At 39.9% G+C, this 19,077-nt stretch overlaps 1 protein-coding gene across 2 annotated transcripts in view; it reads right to left on the reverse strand.

Moving 5' to 3' along the window:
• Positions 1-579: 579 nt before the first annotated feature.
• The window catches only part of ATF7IP (activating transcription factor 7 interacting protein), an 82,121-nt gene continuing 63,623 nt past the window's right edge, over positions 580-19,077 (reverse strand). The window contains exons 12-16 of one of the 2 annotated variants that reach the window (XM_058023686.1): positions 16,254-16,332; positions 10,694-10,870; positions 9,634-9,819; positions 7,349-7,461; positions 580-5,943 (exon numbers count right to left, since the gene is read on the reverse strand). In XM_058023686.1, the coding sequence (XP_057879669.1) occupies positions 5,527-5,943; positions 7,349-7,461; positions 9,634-9,819; positions 10,694-10,870; positions 16,254-16,332 (972 nt within the window). In that variant the 3' untranslated portion in view covers positions 580-5,526. Of the gene's footprint in view, positions 5,944-7,348; positions 7,462-9,633; positions 9,820-10,693; positions 10,874-16,253; positions 16,333-19,077 lie in introns of both variants that reach the window. The other variant, XM_058023685.1, reaches the window with a different exon arrangement.

The following is a 19,077-nucleotide window of genomic DNA, read 5'->3' on the forward strand; positions in this document are numbered from 1 at the left end:
AGCTGGGTGCGGGGGCAGAGCCCTTCATGATGCCTGAACATGTTTTAATTATTTATTTATTTATAATTTATTAATCCTGATTTCATAACCCTGAGAGATGCACTTTGTTCTGTGCACAGCAGCTGCTTCCTGGCCAGGTGAGTGGGCCTTCATGCTTGAAGGGTGCTCTGAAAAACTCCAGTACTTTGACAAAAGCCTGTTGCTGGAAGAATGACCATTGCTTTGGTGGTCAAACCTGGCATCTTGGAGGGCAAGGAGAGCAGCACCAGCAACTGGATTTCCATTCCTGAGTTCATCTAGGGCAACTCTGGGGTGCAGGTCACTTTATTCTCTCTGTCCATGCCTTGCAGAAGTGCATGAACGGCAACCTGGCAGAAGTTACAACATTGCTTTGGTTTTTTGCTTCTGTGAGGGCAGCAGCATGCAGTGACTTCCTGGGAATGACCACGAGCCAAAGCCTTGCTGCTCAATGTTGGTTGAGCAAGGTGGCAACTCCTCTGGAGAGGAGGAGCAGGCTTTGGGCTCTTTTTTGAGAGCTGCCTCCTGTAGTGTCAGGAACTAAGCACAAATGACTCAAACTGTTAAAAACCCAGTAGTTTTATTTCAAAGTATAAATTCCAGGCTTGTCAGACAAAACCCCACTAACAGTTAACACAGACACACACTAATCTACAGTACATACAAAAATGGGGAAAGCTGGCAACTGCCCAGTTTAAAGTGGACATTAAATCAGTCCTACATTTTTTATTTTGTATTTACAAGTCCAGCTGCAAAACAAAACAAGAAATCAGATTTGGAATTTTCCAGCAAAGGATTTTGCACATTTGACTTCTGATATCCAACAAATTACTAAAGCTGAACAGGAATCCCTGAACAACTACTACTCAGCAATTTTATTTACAGCTACACCCTATTAGTTTAAGACAGCAGTACAAATATATATGTGTGTGTGTGTGTGTATTTATATACACACATCTGTACATATATATAGGCATATGTATATAAAAGAAGAAAAGAATGCTCAGCCTGCATAATGACAATGAGAAAGAAAGATGCCTTTTTAACTTAAAAGGGATGAAAAGGAAAATTCATTGATTTGTTTTCTCCTAGCTATCCTTATTTTTTTCCTTCTCCTCTCAGAAGGTGTTTGGAAGGGAACAGATTTGCATGGCAGGCCTGGCTTAGTGTCATTTAATTTCTTCTCCCTCCAGCGTTTTCATACAATGCCCACCCCTACCCAAATCAACGAATTAAAAAAATATATATTTAATATATCAAGCTTCTATTTAAAATATCTGCATAGATATTTTTCACAAAAGGAGAATACTCAAAGGGTGTGGAAGAAGGCAGAATCACAGCTTGATTTTGTACAGTGTATACAATACTCATCCTGGGGAATGGCTGTCTTGGGAGCAGGAACAGACGTGACCCATCCCTTTATATAATATTGGTTTTATTTACTGTACATTTAAGACTAACAGCATCAAGGAAGAGCTGAAGTGGTTGTTTCTGTTACAGTACAAAATGATGTTCAGATCCTACTATTGAGCTGAGTCATGGTCCCAGTGAAGACTGAGGGGTTTTGTCTTTGTTTTCAATGGAAGCAGGGTAAGACCTCTTAATTTTACAGGGAGAACACCATGAGTGTTTCCAGCCTTGTGCTAAAAGCCTTGGGAATGGGTGTCAGTGCTTGTGCTCAGTGACCTAACATGGCCAAGGGCAGCACAAACAATTCCAAGGAGCAACGTCAGGCCAATGCATAGGGGAAGGTGCTCAGAGCATGGAAATTAATTACAGGCTGAGAGATCTGCATCCTTGTGTTTTCTGAAGCTGTCACTGGAGACAGTACTGATGCAGTCTGCAGTCAGTCCCCTCCTAGCATTTATGTTTTTGTATCCAATAGTTTTTTAGCCATACTGCAATAAAACAGGCCAGTGAAGCTGTAACTAGGAGAAATGCAGAATGCCATTTTGCCACCAGCACTCCACAGCAGGGCTACTCTCCACGTAGAGGAACTAACTCAAATTACTTTCAACTTGGACATCCAGATGCCCTTGTATCACACACAGAGAAAACAATTCAAACCTAAAGCACACCCAAAAGTAAATAAGGATGGGAAACACCACTGTAGTCAGTGCAGTATTTGCTAAAACATGGGCAACTCAGTCCAAGGCAGTACTGCTGAAATGTCATGTGCCCAGAGGCAGCAGCGAAACATAGAATCACAGAATTCAGACACAGAGTCAGGAACAACTTTATACCAAGCTATTGAAAGATGGAAAAATTTGCATTAAGTGCAGAGAAGAAACCAAACTCAACAATTCCACTTAAAAATCATATAGAAATTTTTAGCATATTTAAAAGTGGATTATTGGAAGGCTTCAGTGATTGATACTTTTCATTAAAGAAGAGACCAGTCTAGAAGCATAGTATTAACAGACCTGTACTGAATGTTGCCAAATATTTTGGTTATACTTTCAAATAAAGTCTATAAAAGAAACAAATTGTTTCTGATTGATTGTTGCTAGCAGAAAGCTTCTCAATAGTTTTAAGCATTCTGGGAGGTAAAGGATAATAAAACCATCAGCCATTCGACTACATGGGAAAAACTGCCATGAGGTAAGGAATTAAGCTCTACTCGTGTTTGTTAGCAACTCACTGCAGAGATCTGTTTCACAATGACAGTGACTGCACAAAACTGGGATAGTTTTCTCTTTGGGCATCAGTGATTTAGGGACCAGCTCTCTTGGAGGTCCTCCACACCAACTCAAAGTCAAGGTGTGCTTTATCACACATTTCTCCACCAGTACTTGCTCAAGGTACTGAAATTCGACCTTTAACAGCCCTGCTGGGATGGAACAACAGGGAAGTGATCATTCACGCCAGAGCTGCAATGTCTTTGGTCAATGAAGTGTCTCACAAAATCCTGCCAAAAACCCAGAACTGCTGCCATACAGGCCAGAAATGGAGCTGGTAAGACAGAAGCCAGTTTTTACAGTCAGTTCAGCAAAGAACTAAATCTTTAGTAAGTAAGTATGAATCTTCTTTCTCTAATGATGCAGCCCACAAAACCTCCAAATGGAATGACACACCATCCCTATTAATATCTCCACTGGAGGAAAGAAAATACTTTAATGCAGGACTTTCACCCCCTGCCTATCCCAAAGGAGACAAACCTAACAAGGGATATCTAAATGGAAGCTCCAACTATAACAAAGCTCACTTATCGTTTGGGCTGGAATAACAACTAAATAAATGAAGTTCTAGGTTGTATCCTCATGTTTATTTCAACTTTCAAACTGTAAAACTTCATACTACTAATACAGCCAAAGGCTCTTTGGTACCACCTCAAAGACACATTAACAAAAAAATTGCCCAAGGACTTGACAGCCATCAACTGGAAATAACTGTTATAATCTCTATTACAGAACTATCTTTATAAGGACTGTAATTTAGTCTACTTCCACAAACAATCTAAATGCATTATTAAGTAATTATTCCTTAAAATAAGCAAACAGAATATTTACTTAAACACAGAAAAATTCAAGGAGCTTTTGCTAATAGCACCAGAAATACAGGGACAACTGCAGATCAAAGGAAAGGTTACACATTGTTCATATACAGTGTGAACCTTCTCTGAGGATACTTGGATTAAGCCAGAAGTTTTGCTTGCCAAAATGCAACTTTTAAATGCAAGTTTTCATACAGAGAATATCCATAACTCACCTGAGAGAAGTGACACTCCCAGCTACATGAAGTAGTGCATTAAATCAGATAGATGTCTACATTGCCCTTTTTTTCGTTGTAAAGGTTCTAAACAAAGGAACCACAGCTACAGAACCCATAATCTCTTAGAATATTTCAGCCCTGTTTGAGGATTTAACTTCTGTGATACTTTTTCAGTCTTGCTTCACACTTCACCATGCTGGTTTTGAGAAAGAGCACTGAAATGACAAAATGTCATAGTCTGCACCTTTGCTATATGGTGAAGTAGATTAAAAAATATCTTTCCCCTCTAAACCCATTGTTTAGTTCTACAGGGTAGGAATGCAACTGAAAATTGCCAAAATTCAATCCTCACATCTACTTTCTTGTCCAGGTGTGTTAAAATGGTGTTCTGCAAAAAGCAAGTTTAACAAGTCAATGACAGCGGGGGAGATGCACCAATTTCTTTTCTCAGCTCAGAAACATCATGAAAGCATCTATTAACATTTGCAATCACTCACAAGGTTCAGGCCAGTGTCTAAAACAGTTTCTAAAACCCCCTTGGCTACATCTGCTTTCTGCAGAGGCAGGCAGGTGATGGGAGAGAGACGCACACGGGGAAGCAGCTCCTCCTTTTGTACTCACTGAGCATCCAAACGAGTGCAAACAGGCAGAAGCTTTCATGGCACTGCACCACAGGGGTTTCTTCTTTGGCTGAATTGCAGCTTTCCCAAAAGAACCAGGAAAGGCTCTGGTGGAAAATAATGTCTGTATACTCAATATTCTTGACAGGACAAAAACAACTACTCAGTAAGGAAAGGGTTGAGTGATACTGCAGATAAGAACAAATTCACAATCAGCAGATATTACACTTTCTTGTCTTTACATAAACAGCAATCACTGCAGGCCTGGAAAATGAGAAGCACTGATAAAAGACTAGAAGGGTAAAAGGAAAAATAACTCCAAGCAAATAAAAGAACACCACAAGGTATCTGGCTACATTTTATTTCTGAAATTATTCTTTAAGGCACAAAATAAATCTAAAAAATAGGGCTGGATGTATGAGGGGAGGAACAGAGACATTGCCAGAACTATCAAGGTGTGAACGGAGACTTTACAATCCAGTTTCAGATCTGGGAATGCTCCCAGGGTCAGTAGGGGAGGATAGTGAAAATAGAGGAGCATTCTTACTTATAAGAGGTAGGAGGTTGTGGGTTGATTATTCTTTCTTCTCCACCACCTCCAAATTTACATGGGTTCCTGGCCAGACTCAAGTTCCCTTCCCTCCCCTCAGAGAGCTTATTACAGTTTGTAAGGTAAGACCAGACCACTCAAGCCTCCAGTAAAAAAAGTGAGACCTTGAATCACCCTTCATGTTATGTCACAGAATGCTGGGGGGGCAAGAGGCAGATCTTTTTTGCCCTTGTGTTGGTGTCTCAACAGACATTACAGATTTATATGTTTTACTTCAGACAAACTGCAATTTACTATTTTGTTTCCATTCTGAAGCAGAACCCCAGGCATTCAGGATGCTCTTCAATAAAGGATAGTAGGTATCTAGGTGAACACCTGTCATGGAAGGAAAATCAAAATTTTCAAATGGCCAATGGCATGAACTATTTAGAAAAAACAGGCTCTCTTGCTGCAGGTCAGACTTTATTTTTCTGTTGGTTCTGAGTGCATGTAGTGTATCACACAACTGTCTAAAATAATCCTGCAGAGTGGATTTAAAGGTGAATTACATGCATGGGATCAACTCCTCCCAGAACTGGGGTAATTCTTGATAGCAGGACAGGTTTCAAGGGTCCAAAGATCTCTAGTTTAACTGCTCTGGGAAGAGATCACATCTGTGGACTGGGGGTCACAGAAGGGTCCAAAGCGTCCATAGACATCCTTAGCCCGGACTGCAAAGTAGTATTTGCTGCCAGACACGAACTGAGTCAGGGTGCACGCCATGGGCAGCGGCAGCGCCTTCACCTCCCCGATCTTCTTCCACTGCGAGGCCATGGTGGCGCTGGGGTCCTCGTGGTAGGCATACAGGTGGTAACTGTCCACGGTGGCACAGCTCCGGTCCACCTCCATCACGCTCCACGACAGCACAATCCCGTTCTGGCTCTGTACCCGGGCCAGCTTCAGCTGTGGCTTTTGAGGTGGAGAAGTGTTGGCGGCTTCGGGGGGCAGACGTGGTGGCTGTGGTGCCTCTGGAAGTGGAGCAGGATGTATGGGGCGTGGTGGCTCCTAAGCAGCACAAGAGCAATAAGGGAAAAGTCAGAATCTACAGCAATGGAAGGAGCCTTTAATTCATTATTCCCCAGGTAACTGGAAGCAAATGAGCCTGCAGTCACCCAGCCATCAGAACTCTCAGTCCTGTGTGCACAGGCAAGGCAGCAGCTGCAAATGATGAGAAGGGGTGGGAGCAAGGATGCCATAAATTTTTACATTATTAATATTTAAATCTCTAGTTGTGCAAATGACATTAATTTCCCTGTACCCCTGTATCCCACAGTAATTTCCCTGTATCTTCTTTACTTCCCAGCCAGGGGGGATGAACTCAACACTGTGCCCTTTACCAGGACTGGGCAAGCAGGTTCACAGTGACTTTGAACCAATCTACATTTGAGCTGCTGTTCCCACATTACCCAACACCCCAGACAGGGCATTAAGCTGACAACTCATCCTCTCTTCTACAGACAGGTATTCAGTCACAAAAGGAAGACGGGGTAATGATGACACATAGATTCTATCACTTTAAATTGATGACAAAAGCTCAGCCTCACTTTCCAGAAAATTTTGAAATGAGGGCACAAATGTGTCTTTCCAGTGATACTTCTTTTTTATACTGCAAAAATAGTCCTAGGTCCCTCATTTATATTAGTTAGGATGAATTTAGGAATGTGGTTACCATGCTTCAAGCCTGAGATCTTTCAGGTTGGAATCTGGGGTAGTTTTTGGCATCTTGTGATACTTGCTTCCTTTATTCTCATTATTTATCATGGACAAGTGCACTGAGTTGATTATGTCTAGACTGAAAGGATGGTAAGCCACCTTCTTGACAATATATTTACCATTTCAGGACACTGTAAGTAATGTGACCGCTCAACATTGGGTGTACAGGCAATGTAGTTGAAATGAAATTAAATGTGTTAGAGAGAATTCTCAAATTCTAACCAAAAGGGGGTTTAGGTGATGCAGAAGTGATCACCCTCAACACTGACTAAAAACCTCTGGAGTTTGGGAGTTGGCAACCTTGGAGATTTGGTCCGCACCTCGTTCTCCTAACTCAGTTTTGCAAAGAGCTGTACTAAAAAGTGGCCACCCAATTCATAGCCAAACCATGACAACACATTTTACTGGCAGTTTTTCTGTACGCTTGACTCCGTGAGTCACCTGCAGACAACTCATGCACTCATTTTCAGTATGTTCTCCTGGTAATTTGGAGAAGGCCAGGGTGAGCTAACAGATTGCACAGCTTTTATCATTCTGGGCAGGCTGTAGGTGACTGGGTGGTGCCATGCCCAGAATTGGCTGTGGAGTGTCAACAAGGCATTTGAGTGCTCTGCAGCTCACACTAAGAGCAGCCTGAGAGTGCCAGTGCAGAGACAAGGCTGTACATTGGAGGAGGTGGCCGGAGAGCCCCACTCACAGTGTGCGCTTGCGGCGGCGGTCGGTGGTGCACCGTGAGCTGAGGTGCTCCCGAGCCCAGAGCCAGCCCGTTGTTCACCACGTAGGTCGTCTGAGGCATCCGCACGGTCACACCTGCAAGGAGCACAACCAACACCGAGCATTCAATACTTACAGGCGGCTAAACACAACATTGGAAGACCAACTCCTTGGTTCTGCTGCATGAAGCCAAATTTCAGACAGACTCCTACAGCTGCCAGCAGACTGATGAAGCACTGTGTAACAACAAAGTCACCTCCCATCCCCTGAAGCTGTAAAAGTGAGACAGAGCGAGCGCTTGTGTTTGCAGAGGGGACAGAATGTTGTTTTAGCACTTTGTAGCATGAAAGAAATGGGTGAGGAGGAGAAGCGTGGGAGATACAGGGAGCTTAAGTATGAAAAGAACAATTACATCATTTTGGGATTCAGAAAGGAAAAGAGAAATGCTGCTGCAGCACAATGTTATTCACTCAGAAGGCTGTGCTGTGGATGACACTGAAAGCAAAAAAGCTAAGTCACTGTCCAAGAAGCCTGTCCTCCCTCCCACAACAGACTCCACGATGGACACTACTTCACAGGCATCACCGTTTTCAGTCATTCCCACAGCAAACTAAGCTGCCTGGCAGGAATAAACTAGACTGTTTTACAGCCTTGTAAATAATAGCCAAAACTCTTGCAAGCTACCAAATTTTCATTCATTTTATACCACATCTAATTATCTTAAAAAACACTATCTATTCACTAATGGAACATTTATGTTCTGTGAACTCAAAGCCTTTGCTCATTGTTATGGATTGCCTGGGTTATCCCTCCATTTCTGTTGAGAAATACAAGATTTGAGGCAATCTCTACAATACCCTAGTTCTACACTTGTGTAAGACTGAAGCATTCTAATACTCCAGAAGACAAGCTCACAAAGCAACACATTATCAGGAAACCACAGTTATTGTATGGCAATTTCTTTTCTTCATAAACACACATCAAACTACAATCCATAGGGAATGAGGGTCAGAAATCTGTGTAATCTGTGAGTGCAAGTCAGGGAGCTCAGTGCTAAATCTTAATGCTTTAATTATAAAGTGCTAAACACTGGGCAGGTGCTTTATATCTTTTTCTTATTGGAGTCTCTCTAAGAAGCTGATGAAGCTTGTGTGAACTCTTGTGGTTTAAACTGTAACCTGAGCTGGCTATTTCTCTGTGAGAACCTGGTACGATACACTGGTTTAGTATGACTGTAGCTCTGTCTCAGGAAACTACAACCATCTGAAGATGGTCAGAAATGCCTTAATAAGATATAAGATACAAACACAGCATCACTTCTAGGTAGGGATACTACTCACTTGAGGCCGAAGTACAAAACTGCAATTTGCAAAACACTTTGGATGGGTTCTCACAATCAATTTTTCAAAGACAAAGTGCAGCAGCGCTCTTACTCAAGAAGCATCTGCTACTGGCACTAAAGGCTGTTGCAATGATAGCATAAATCAATATACATCAGTAGCAGCATTTCTACCAGGACATCACAAAGGTAGGCACAAACTCATAAAACTGGGAAATTTATGTTAAACATAAAGGTGTTAAAACAACCATAGTGTAGAAATTGTGGGGAGCCAAAAAAACCAGTTAAAATCCACCACTTTGTAACAAAATATCATTTAAGTTCTTTATTTTTGACATCTATTACTCATTTCAGAAAATGAGTTTATTGCTAGGAGAAGGTATCACTTATGCATTTGCAAAGTCAAGGGGAACTTGCCAACATTTCTAGGAAACTCAAGCATATATCAATTTCTGATACATCTGGTGAGAAATTTCATCTCTTGAGGCCTTGAGAAAGGAAAGAAATTTGCTGAGCACAGGACATCAGAGATTGCTAAGGAATTACACTAGGATGCCTGACAGAAATATACCTTTTAGACAGGAAATCAAACATCATTTTCTACAGTGATGCTTGTCATATTACCTTCCACTGCCTTGTAAAGTATGGGGTGTGTCAACCACAGATACTTAACTGGCAGAGCTAGTGCCTGCGATGACTTAACTCCAATTTCTCCTCATTCACATAGCTGCAAATAGAATTTCTTAGTAGCTCGAGAATTTTCTAAATTCTATAAACTGGGAAAAAACCCCTAAACTCTCTAACTAATACCTGTATTGCAAAAAGACCAAACAACACATCCAAATCAAAAACATAAATGCCACATCCATGAGGTAGAACGTACCACGCTGTGTCATGGTAAGAAGCACATGGAAGGAATCATCCCTTACCTCCAGTCTGTGGGGTGACTGGCCTTAAGCCCGGGCTGGTCATGACAGCTCCTCTTACAGGATTCTGGGCTGGTGGGGCAGGAATAGTGGTATAGACCACCTGATGGTTAGCAGGGGTTCTTGGGATAGGAAGCTTGGGATTAGCTGGAGCCACGGGCCGATGAGTTACATTCACCGCTGTCGACGCTGAAAAACAGACAGAGCACACCCTAAATCTGATTCCATGAGTCAAAGCCATATGCCTATTCCAGAGTACACATGTCCTTTGGAAAACTGACTCATCTGAGCCATGTCAAATAACAACTGTGTCTGCTTTGGGTACTGCAAGAGAAGCGAAAACAGCCTAAACGGTATTTTACTGAAATATTAAAGTAAATATATATACAGCTTCCTAACAGAAAAGATAAATATAGTATCTCCCCCACTCCCTGCAAAGGTCTTGTGTGTAAGGACAGTGGAAGAATATAAAATCCATCAAGGAGTCTGCAGAACATAGTAATCATAAGGGAATTCCAATGCCAACTAATCTTCAGCAATCACATACAGAAAAAGAATAAAAGAAAGAAAAAAAGAAGATCTATGTTTCTTTAGACAGGGGAAAACAATCACACTGCAAAGTAATATTTAACTAGGGCTAGAACTTCAATGTCAGCCTTGCCATTCCCTCTGCCAAAAGAATTAACTGCCAATGGACAGACACAAGAGTGATGCTGATAATGTTTTTTCCCCTGTTACTTAAAGAAGGTACAGGTTGCTTCTCCTTCACTTTTACCAACAGTAGTATATTTAATAACTTCCATGACTATCCTTAGCAGGATTTTTTCCTCTCCATAAATAAAATTGATCCTGAATTCTTTTCAAATCAATAGAACTATCCTTCCCCTTTATCAGTTTAAAAGAAAAAATGCTACGGGAAACCGACTAGAATGAAAGATTATGAAGTGACTCAAACATTCTGTATATTCACTTTAAAAGATTAGCAAAATGTAGAGCACACAGCAGTCTAACTCAAGGAAAAAAGCAGCCACTGCACTCACTCAGTGATGTCAAATGAAGTTACCTGTTGGTAACACATGGATGGTGGTCTGGGAAGGGCCACTTGTTGGCACACCTGGCTGCTGCACAGGGCTTGGCTGCAAAGGTGGCATAGGCTGCAGGGGTCGAGTCAAGGGCTGGGTGGGTATGCTCAGTCCTGGCACAGGTGCCTGGCTCTGGTTCTGCTTCTGCTTCTTGCCATCTGCTTTAAAAGAAACAAAAGATATAGGCAATAGCAAACAGAAATTTTTATTTCTGAATCACAGTTCCAAGCACCACGGAGTTTTACAATCCTTTCCTCCCTCTCCCATTTACAGACTGGTGAGGATATTCGAAGCATGACATTTCTCTGACCTTTTTTGCTTATGCAAACAAATCTGCAGAAAACTCATTTAAATCTTCTTACTTTCATCCCTGCAATTTCCCCTGCCCAGACACACTCTACAATGTTTTATTCTATTATCATGAAGTCTGCATATTTCAGAGCAATTTGGAAACCTGAATTCAAGGGAACACTGTGCCAAAGTCTTTAAAAGTTGTTACTAAAAGCAAATCTTAAACCTTTAAAGGCCTGAACAGTGCAGTACTCAAATTTTGTTCCCTAAATAAATCTTGTCTACCTTTGATGTTTACATCTTTTTATTTGCTGACTCTTTCCTTTCTTCAATCTGTTAGTCCTCTTGCTGCTATTTTGAATTTTCACAGTATTTACTTAAAAAGGGGGAAATTGCTTTATTATTTATAAGAAATTTTAAAAAGAAAATTTGTTTTATCACATTGACACCCTCCTCAACATGACTTACTGACTTGTGATACTGACAAATATTGCATGTATCTGTAGCTTACTACTGCATTACTTTTTCCTTCTTTAGTTTATTTGTGACTATATAAAATATTAATTAGAGTGCAAGTCTGTATGCAATCAAGACTTTGCACAAGTTGAACTAAGAAAAATTGAGAAGCTTTCATCTGGACATTAAAGCAGTAATGTGCAGAGCAGGCACTCACCCCTGAAGAACTAAACACCACAAGATAAAAGAGTAGATTTTAAGGACTGATACTCAAAAGGATTCTCCACTAATAAAACTGTACATACATCAGCCACTAATTTAGTAAAAGAGCATAGAATATAAAGATGACAATATGTAAATACTCATTTTACTCTTGAGAAAATAGAGTAATATAGTGAGGACCACATTTAAAATGTTCAACTAAGTATACCAGCTAGATTTGAAAGCATTAAGAAGAGGGTTAATGCCACCATAGCTCAGTGTTGGGGTTTCTGGCAGTTTAAGACTATTTGGATGGTCTCCCTGAGCTGTGTTTAACACTAGCTGCTAACAGCTTGAAGTAGCAGTACCCTTCACAAACTGCTCTATGATTCTATGAGACATAATTACAGAATCACAGAATCATCAAGGTTGGAAGAGGCCTTAAAGATCATCTAGTCCAACCATCAACCCTGCACCAGCATAGTCACCCCCAGACCATATCCCCAAATTCAAGACCTCAAGAATAAAACACAGTATGAATTGCAGCCCATATTGTTTTTCAGTAGACTCAACAGCCAAGCTACTTCACTGAATCCACTGTTCAATAAACTACTGACTCCAAAGAGATTCCTACAGACATGTATACACATCTGTTTTTACTTCAAATATTTAGAGACTGCTGCACATCTCAACTACCACTGAATAATTTCAGTGATGTGAGTGCCTTCTTACTCATGACTTACAAGATGTACTTACAGTGCAACAACACCTTTACAGCCTACTGCTGTAAATGTGGTTCAAGGAAAGACGACAGTCTGGACAAACAAGAGGGATTTTCCAGTTTTGCTTTTGTTTTTGATTTCACACTGAGCAAGTTCATTTACCCTTGACAAATCAAGAAGAGCCCTGCTGACATTCCACTGACTGGAAACTAGGTCAGCATTGCACCACCCACAGGAAATGATGACAGATAACTAACTAGACTTCATTAAATAAATGGAAATAAAAGAGGCAAAGGCTATTTAAGCAAAAAAAAAAAAAAAAAAGTGAGGAAGACTGGGTACATAGTAAGCACAGGACTAAGGTTAGAAGTCATTATGGAACAGTTTCCAATACTAAATGTACACAGCATCATATTCACAACAACCTTGGACTTAGAGGACACAGAAAAGTATGATTTATGGAAATAAGCATAAAATGGAAACTGTTACTACTGGAGGTGTAAGCAAAACTCCTACTCTAACACACAAATCAGTAGAGGGACTAATTTCCATGCCAGAAACGGTCTACAACACTGCAGTTATAGCACAAAGTAGTTTTGAACAGTGTTCTGGTTCATAACTGGTATAGGTGCATTACAGAACACCAAGCATGCCACAGGCATGCTCAAGAATAAGAAAAAATTATCCAGAGAACTACAGATTTGTTAACTAGATAAAACACCTTATAAAATAAAACACTGATTATGTATATAATAATTTTCTTACAAAATAATGAAAAAGCAGAACATAGCTGTTTTAAGAGTACATTTAGGAATCTTTCTTAGACTACAGACCCACTTTAGACTAAATCTAATAATTGTTTCAATATTAATACAAAATAATTTGATGATCCTTTTATAAAAAGGCCAGCAAGGTCCAAAGTGCAAGTATTGCAAGATACTTGCAGACAGAAAAGCATCTAGATTACTCTTAACATGGTTTCTCAAAAATTACACACCCTCTTCATTCATAATTTTTGCACAAATCAGAAGATGATATTAGATATTAGCAGATAATAAGATCTATTCACATACCTTTTACAAGTAGCAGCATTAGGCTTACTTTTTATGTGGGTTACAATGCTGTTAAAGACAATCAGGAACTGATGTTCCCAACAACACTATGTAAGTGTTGATCTTGAATTTGAATTAGTATTGAGCTAATATTCCTGCAGGAAACACCATAATGCTGAAAGTATTTTCTATCCTGAGGTTGTGTAAATCTGGGAGAAAATAAAACCTGCTCCACATTTGCTGTAAATGAACTTCAGTGGAAAAAATACTTGGCCAAAGGTATACAGATGCTTATGATCATGCAAAAGCTCTTACAACTGTAGTCTTCCTCTGTTTAACCTTGAAGTTTTTATCAGAACACATTCCTGAGAAACTTGCTCCAAAATCCTAGTGCTGTGTTCTCACTGCAGGGTGAAACTCAAGCTTTTATTAGGGTTTCCTATGTTTCTAACAGTACATATTAAAAACCACTGACTTCTCACACAAATTCTAAACATCAACTAATCGGCATTGGCTTCAGACTATCAGCTTCTGCTTTACAGGGAAGAGACACAGGGGAGCTAACCCAGCACAAAAGTACTCCACTAACCTTCCTCCTAATGGAAGGACAGTATTCTAAGACCTGACATTAAGGGGAAAGAATCTCAGAATATCCCAGTGGATAAATTTTTAAGATACTGGCTCAAGCCCCAACAAAGAAACTGAGGAAGAATTAAGCTGCAATGGAGCTACGACTCTGTAGCACTCCTACCTACAGAAGCAGTCTTACAACTGTATGTGCAACTGTGGTATTGATCTTTTGTGGCAATTGTGAGGTGAGCATCTACTTAATGCAATTAGGAAGAAAAAATGTTATTTTCAGAAACTTTTAAGATAGAAAAATATTAGCTGAAATATATTACAATACTGTGACATGTTACTTTAAAATATATCCCAAATCCATTTTAATCTATCTGCTGGGTGTCTTTTACAAAATATTAAACAGGACTGGGGAGGTTAACCTTGTCTGACAGGCTTGCACAGTCTTAAGGTAACCACCTTTTTATCTTTCTGAGAACTAACCCTCAGAAGAGATGACAGTGATAAAAACTTGTTTGCCTCAGCTATTCTGCCACTCAGCTTGTCAAGTCAAACTCCTGGCTGAAAAGGACCTCTGGTGGCTGTGTAGTCCAATTTCTCGTTGAAGCTGGATTGCCAATAGCAATTTATTCAAATGATCTGTGGTTTTGCCCTGCTAAATCTCAAAAACATTCAATAGGACAGTTTCTACCATCCCTCTGTGCAGCACTATGCTGATTTCTTTCCTCCTCATTCCTGAACTTGTAGTTCATGGTCACAGTTCCTTAATGTATCACTTGGCACTGCTGAAGAGAGTTGTGCTCTGTCATTTTTGTAACCATCCTCCAAGGAGCTGCAGGCTGCCCTGACATTGTCTCTTGCTTAGCTCTCAGGTCATGCACTCCAGGCCTTTACCATCCTGACACCATCAGTGGGGGCCTCTCCAGTGCTACCACAACACTTCTGAGCTTGAAGAAAAGGGAGCCAGAACTGGACATCCTATTTCAGCTGTGGTTCCACCAGTGTCAGTTTGGGGGAATACTTAAATTGAAATGAGAACACAGTGTCGGCTCATACTCAATTCACTGTGAAAAGCAGACAGTCAGCAATCCGAATTGCATCATGCCTCCCTAATACTTGTGTACCTCACACACTCCCTTTTTGGTGATAACATCACATGGAACTGTTCAAGGCCAGGCTGGATGGGGCTTTGAGCAACATGGGCTAGTGGGAGGTGTCCCTGCCCATGGCAGGGGGGGTTGGAATGAAATCACCTTAAAGATCCTTTCCAACCCAAACCATTCTATAACTCTATGATTTCTCACTAGAAGAAATGCTACCACATGTCAAAATGATTTTCTACATTTGTGTAATACAAATGCAAAGCAAGTCAAGCTATTAAGAATCTTTGTGTAGAACTTGAATGCACAAGCTAGAGAAATAACTATCAAGTTTGTCCAGAGGAATCAAACTTCTTGGTGGCTGGACTTCAGAATATAGCACAGGGACATGCATTTAGAGGCCAAACAGAATGAAAATTTTATCTCCAGTAGTAGAAATATGATTTTTTCCCCAATGGAAATGACAGCACAGCACATGGCCTTAAGTAGAGACTCATTACTTCTGTAAGTACTACCATTCTTCACTAATCCAATGCTAACTATAATTAGACTGGCCTACATTTACACAAGATTTATATAAAAAGAAATGTGTTCTTTTAAATGATGAAGTGCATTGAAACTGCCAAAGTACACAAGAGCATGACTATATTTACTCTGCTCTTGGCATACAGTCCTAAAGCAAACAATAGTTTGCATTTGGTCTTTAAACTCTTGCACATAAAGTGTTAGTTAAACAAAATATTAGAAGTTGTAGTACTCTAATGCCTAAATATCAACTGTAGAATTAAAAGGCCTTTAATTATAATCAGTAAACAGAAAAAATAAATACATCTAGAAGAGCTTTTGAAAAGTTCATCAAGACTCAAACATCTCAAATTACTCCCCAAGCCTGAGGTACGTATGCACAGATAGCCCTAATGCTTAAAAAAAAGAATAGTAAAATTCTTTAAGACTGTAAAAAAAATTCCTTTTCTTTAATATCTAACATAATTTCTTGAACTGGAGTCCTATCTAACTGAAACACCAAAGAAAAGAATACACTAAGCAGAAACAGAAGTTGATTCCTTTCTGCCATTCAAAGGATGAAATAACACTTGTAGCTCAACTATCCCTGCAGCTAGGAAAGTATTTTTCACCTACCTTGAGAGCAGCTGTCATCCTCTTCATCCAGTGTAAGATCAATGACACCTCCTGATTCACTTCCTGTGAACTTCCCGCTCTGAAAGACAAAACTCCTTCGTTTTGCAAAAGTAGATCCAGGGAACACAGGTGGAAAAGGGACACATTGTACATTCAGGAGAGATCTCAGAACTGATACTTATTAGAAAGGAACTGATGAAATGATCAAGAGAAGGTAATTTCAGACGAATATCCCAGGACTTGAAAAATGGGCCATAACCAAATGACTGTATTGCAGAAACAAGTATTAAAGTATTTTCAGCTTTGTAAGGAGTAAAAACCCCTGATGAATAGTAGCACATTGCTGTTTTACAGGTAAATGCATAACAATTTGCTGGTATAAAGTATATTTCAACTATAACTCCTAACATTTTATTCTGGTTATAACCTGTCGTTTCCTCTGCATAACTTTGACAGAGCAGTCATCAGGACAATGCATTACTTATCTTGAGACAGCTTTGCCTATGTACTTATGAAGACACTGACTTCATATTAGGAAAAAGTGAACTACCCTGGAACTCGTATGCTTACGAAACACATCAAAAATCATCAGAAAACTCCAGTTGTACTGAGTAATTTTATTGTGTTCTCATCCATTATGAAAAACTTTAGCATTTATTATTCTATATACAAATCTATTTTTAATCTTCCCTTTAGAGAGCATAAAGAATTCTTTTAAGCTATTGCCCAGGTTATATGTTTTAACAAAAAACCCTAGAAGACCATCAAACAAGATTTATCTTGTAGATCAATTGCTGTCCCATGGCTGGTCAGACTCTAGAGATGCCTAACATTTTCCCTTAGGTGATGAGAAAAATATGGGGGAGGTCTTATATATTTCTGTGATTTTAAAGACACTTTCTAGAAAACAATCATGATTATATGAGTTTCTACTTCCTTAAACTTGCTACAAAAAGTAGTTGAGGTTTCTTCTTGTTCTGTGGAGAGATTATCACTTATTCTTGGACTGAACTGCTACACATTTATGGATTAAACAAGTTTCCTTAGGACAGACAAGGAGTTACAAAAGCACCATAATTATCAAATATCTCTCAGCAATTAACATGGGAAAAAGTATAAGTTATCACACCCACATGGTCTGTACAAATGCTGACAAGATACACTCTAGGAATATTAGAGATTTTTCTGTGCAGTCAGATGGTGACAATGCACAAAGCCTAAGCATTGAGATTATCTGCTCTATGACCTTTCATTTAGAAAAAAATAGGCATTTAAGGAAGTCCTAAAGGCAATCCTCACACAGGCAAGGCTCTGAGGAGAGGCAAAAAGAGGCATCTTATGATTACTAAATGCAAGTAGAAGCTGCTTGAATTATCAGTCAGTGAATCTGGAGTGCCTGACATTTCTCTATATTATCCATGATTACAACCTGATTTCTTTTTGTTTTAAGTACTGATGCTGCCACTGATGAAATTCTGCTAATAAAATACAATACCAAATTTAAGTACAAAATATCTAACTACTTATATTCACAGGTGGTAGAAGAGATCTCCATAAGGATTTATCTTTCCAATACATAGAGAAACATATTTCAGAGTTATTAACATAACATAATTCTTCTGTTGAGTGGCTGCTATTTAAAATACTTTCTAGCTTCAGGTTTCTTAGTATGATGAGCTGATTTAACTTGAAGCTTAAGAAAAAGGCACATTAAAATAATCAATGATAAATTGATTAGCATAAAGTCAAGAGGAATTTCATTCCAACTGGATGATCTTCCCAGCCACCAATGTGTATTTTGAACCATGGCTCCCTCTGCCAGGAGAAAGCAGATTGATAAATGGAGAGGGAGATTTAAAAGGAACTACAGAAAGAAGAAAACCAAATATCAAGCTATTTCTTCCCACTAAAAACTACATTAGTCTGAAGTAACTTCCTTTCAATTCTTCCTCTGCAAGGAAATCAAAATCCTTAGAAAAATACTCTGTATGACAGCAAACTGTTTTGAAGCCCCACTTGACTGTGCCAGTGAGAAAGTTCTTTGAATTTCCAAGTCAGCAAGCGTCACAGCATGCATTTCTTTATTTTAATAGGTCTGGAAGGCCCAAATCCTGAATAAGCCTTAGTTAAACAGACTTATTAAACTCAGCCAACAAGGTCTCATATGTGCAATTCTCAGGAAGAAAGACCTTCTCTTGGCCAGCTCCACTATTCAAGGCTTTTTATTAAATGACCCTGGACAGCATTCTCCTCAACAGGAGCTATGCAGAAGCAGTCAGGCTCTTTCTGCAGCCCAGCCCAGAAGCTGCAGATCTGCAGGGCAGCCTTTGGGCAGAGCTCTGTGCAACAACCCCAGTCCTGGTTCTGAGACACCGATTCCAGCTACCCCCAGCAGATGCTGTACTCTATACACAGCACACCATGAAGTCCCCAGCCAGATTCCCCTACTTCACCAACCATGCATTTCCCTCAAATGAAATTTAGGGAAAATCTTAAGGAAACTTGAGAAACCAATAAGGCTGAACATTGTGTTTCCTACCTAGAGGAGGATGGGGTAGGCAGGGCATCCCCAAACAAAAGAGACTGCTCGTTATGCCTGCCATAAAGGTCAGCATTTTGACTATTTGCAGCATCCACCTACACTCATAAGGAGGAGAAGGAGCATTCATTTCTATAACCCATTGTGCTGACAGTTTTCAGATGCTTGTAGATATCTCAAATTCAAGATTTCATTTGAGAATGAAAAGGAAATCCAGGAAGAACTAGCAATCTGGTGTTAGAGGACTGGTCCACACTACTTCCCCATGGTGAAATTAAGCATCTC

This window comes from Melospiza georgiana, chromosome 4 (assembly GCF_028018845.1).
Source record: "Melospiza georgiana isolate bMelGeo1 chromosome 4, bMelGeo1.pri, whole genome shotgun sequence".
NCBI classification, from domain to species: Eukaryota; Metazoa; Chordata; class Aves; order Passeriformes; family Passerellidae; genus Melospiza; species Melospiza georgiana.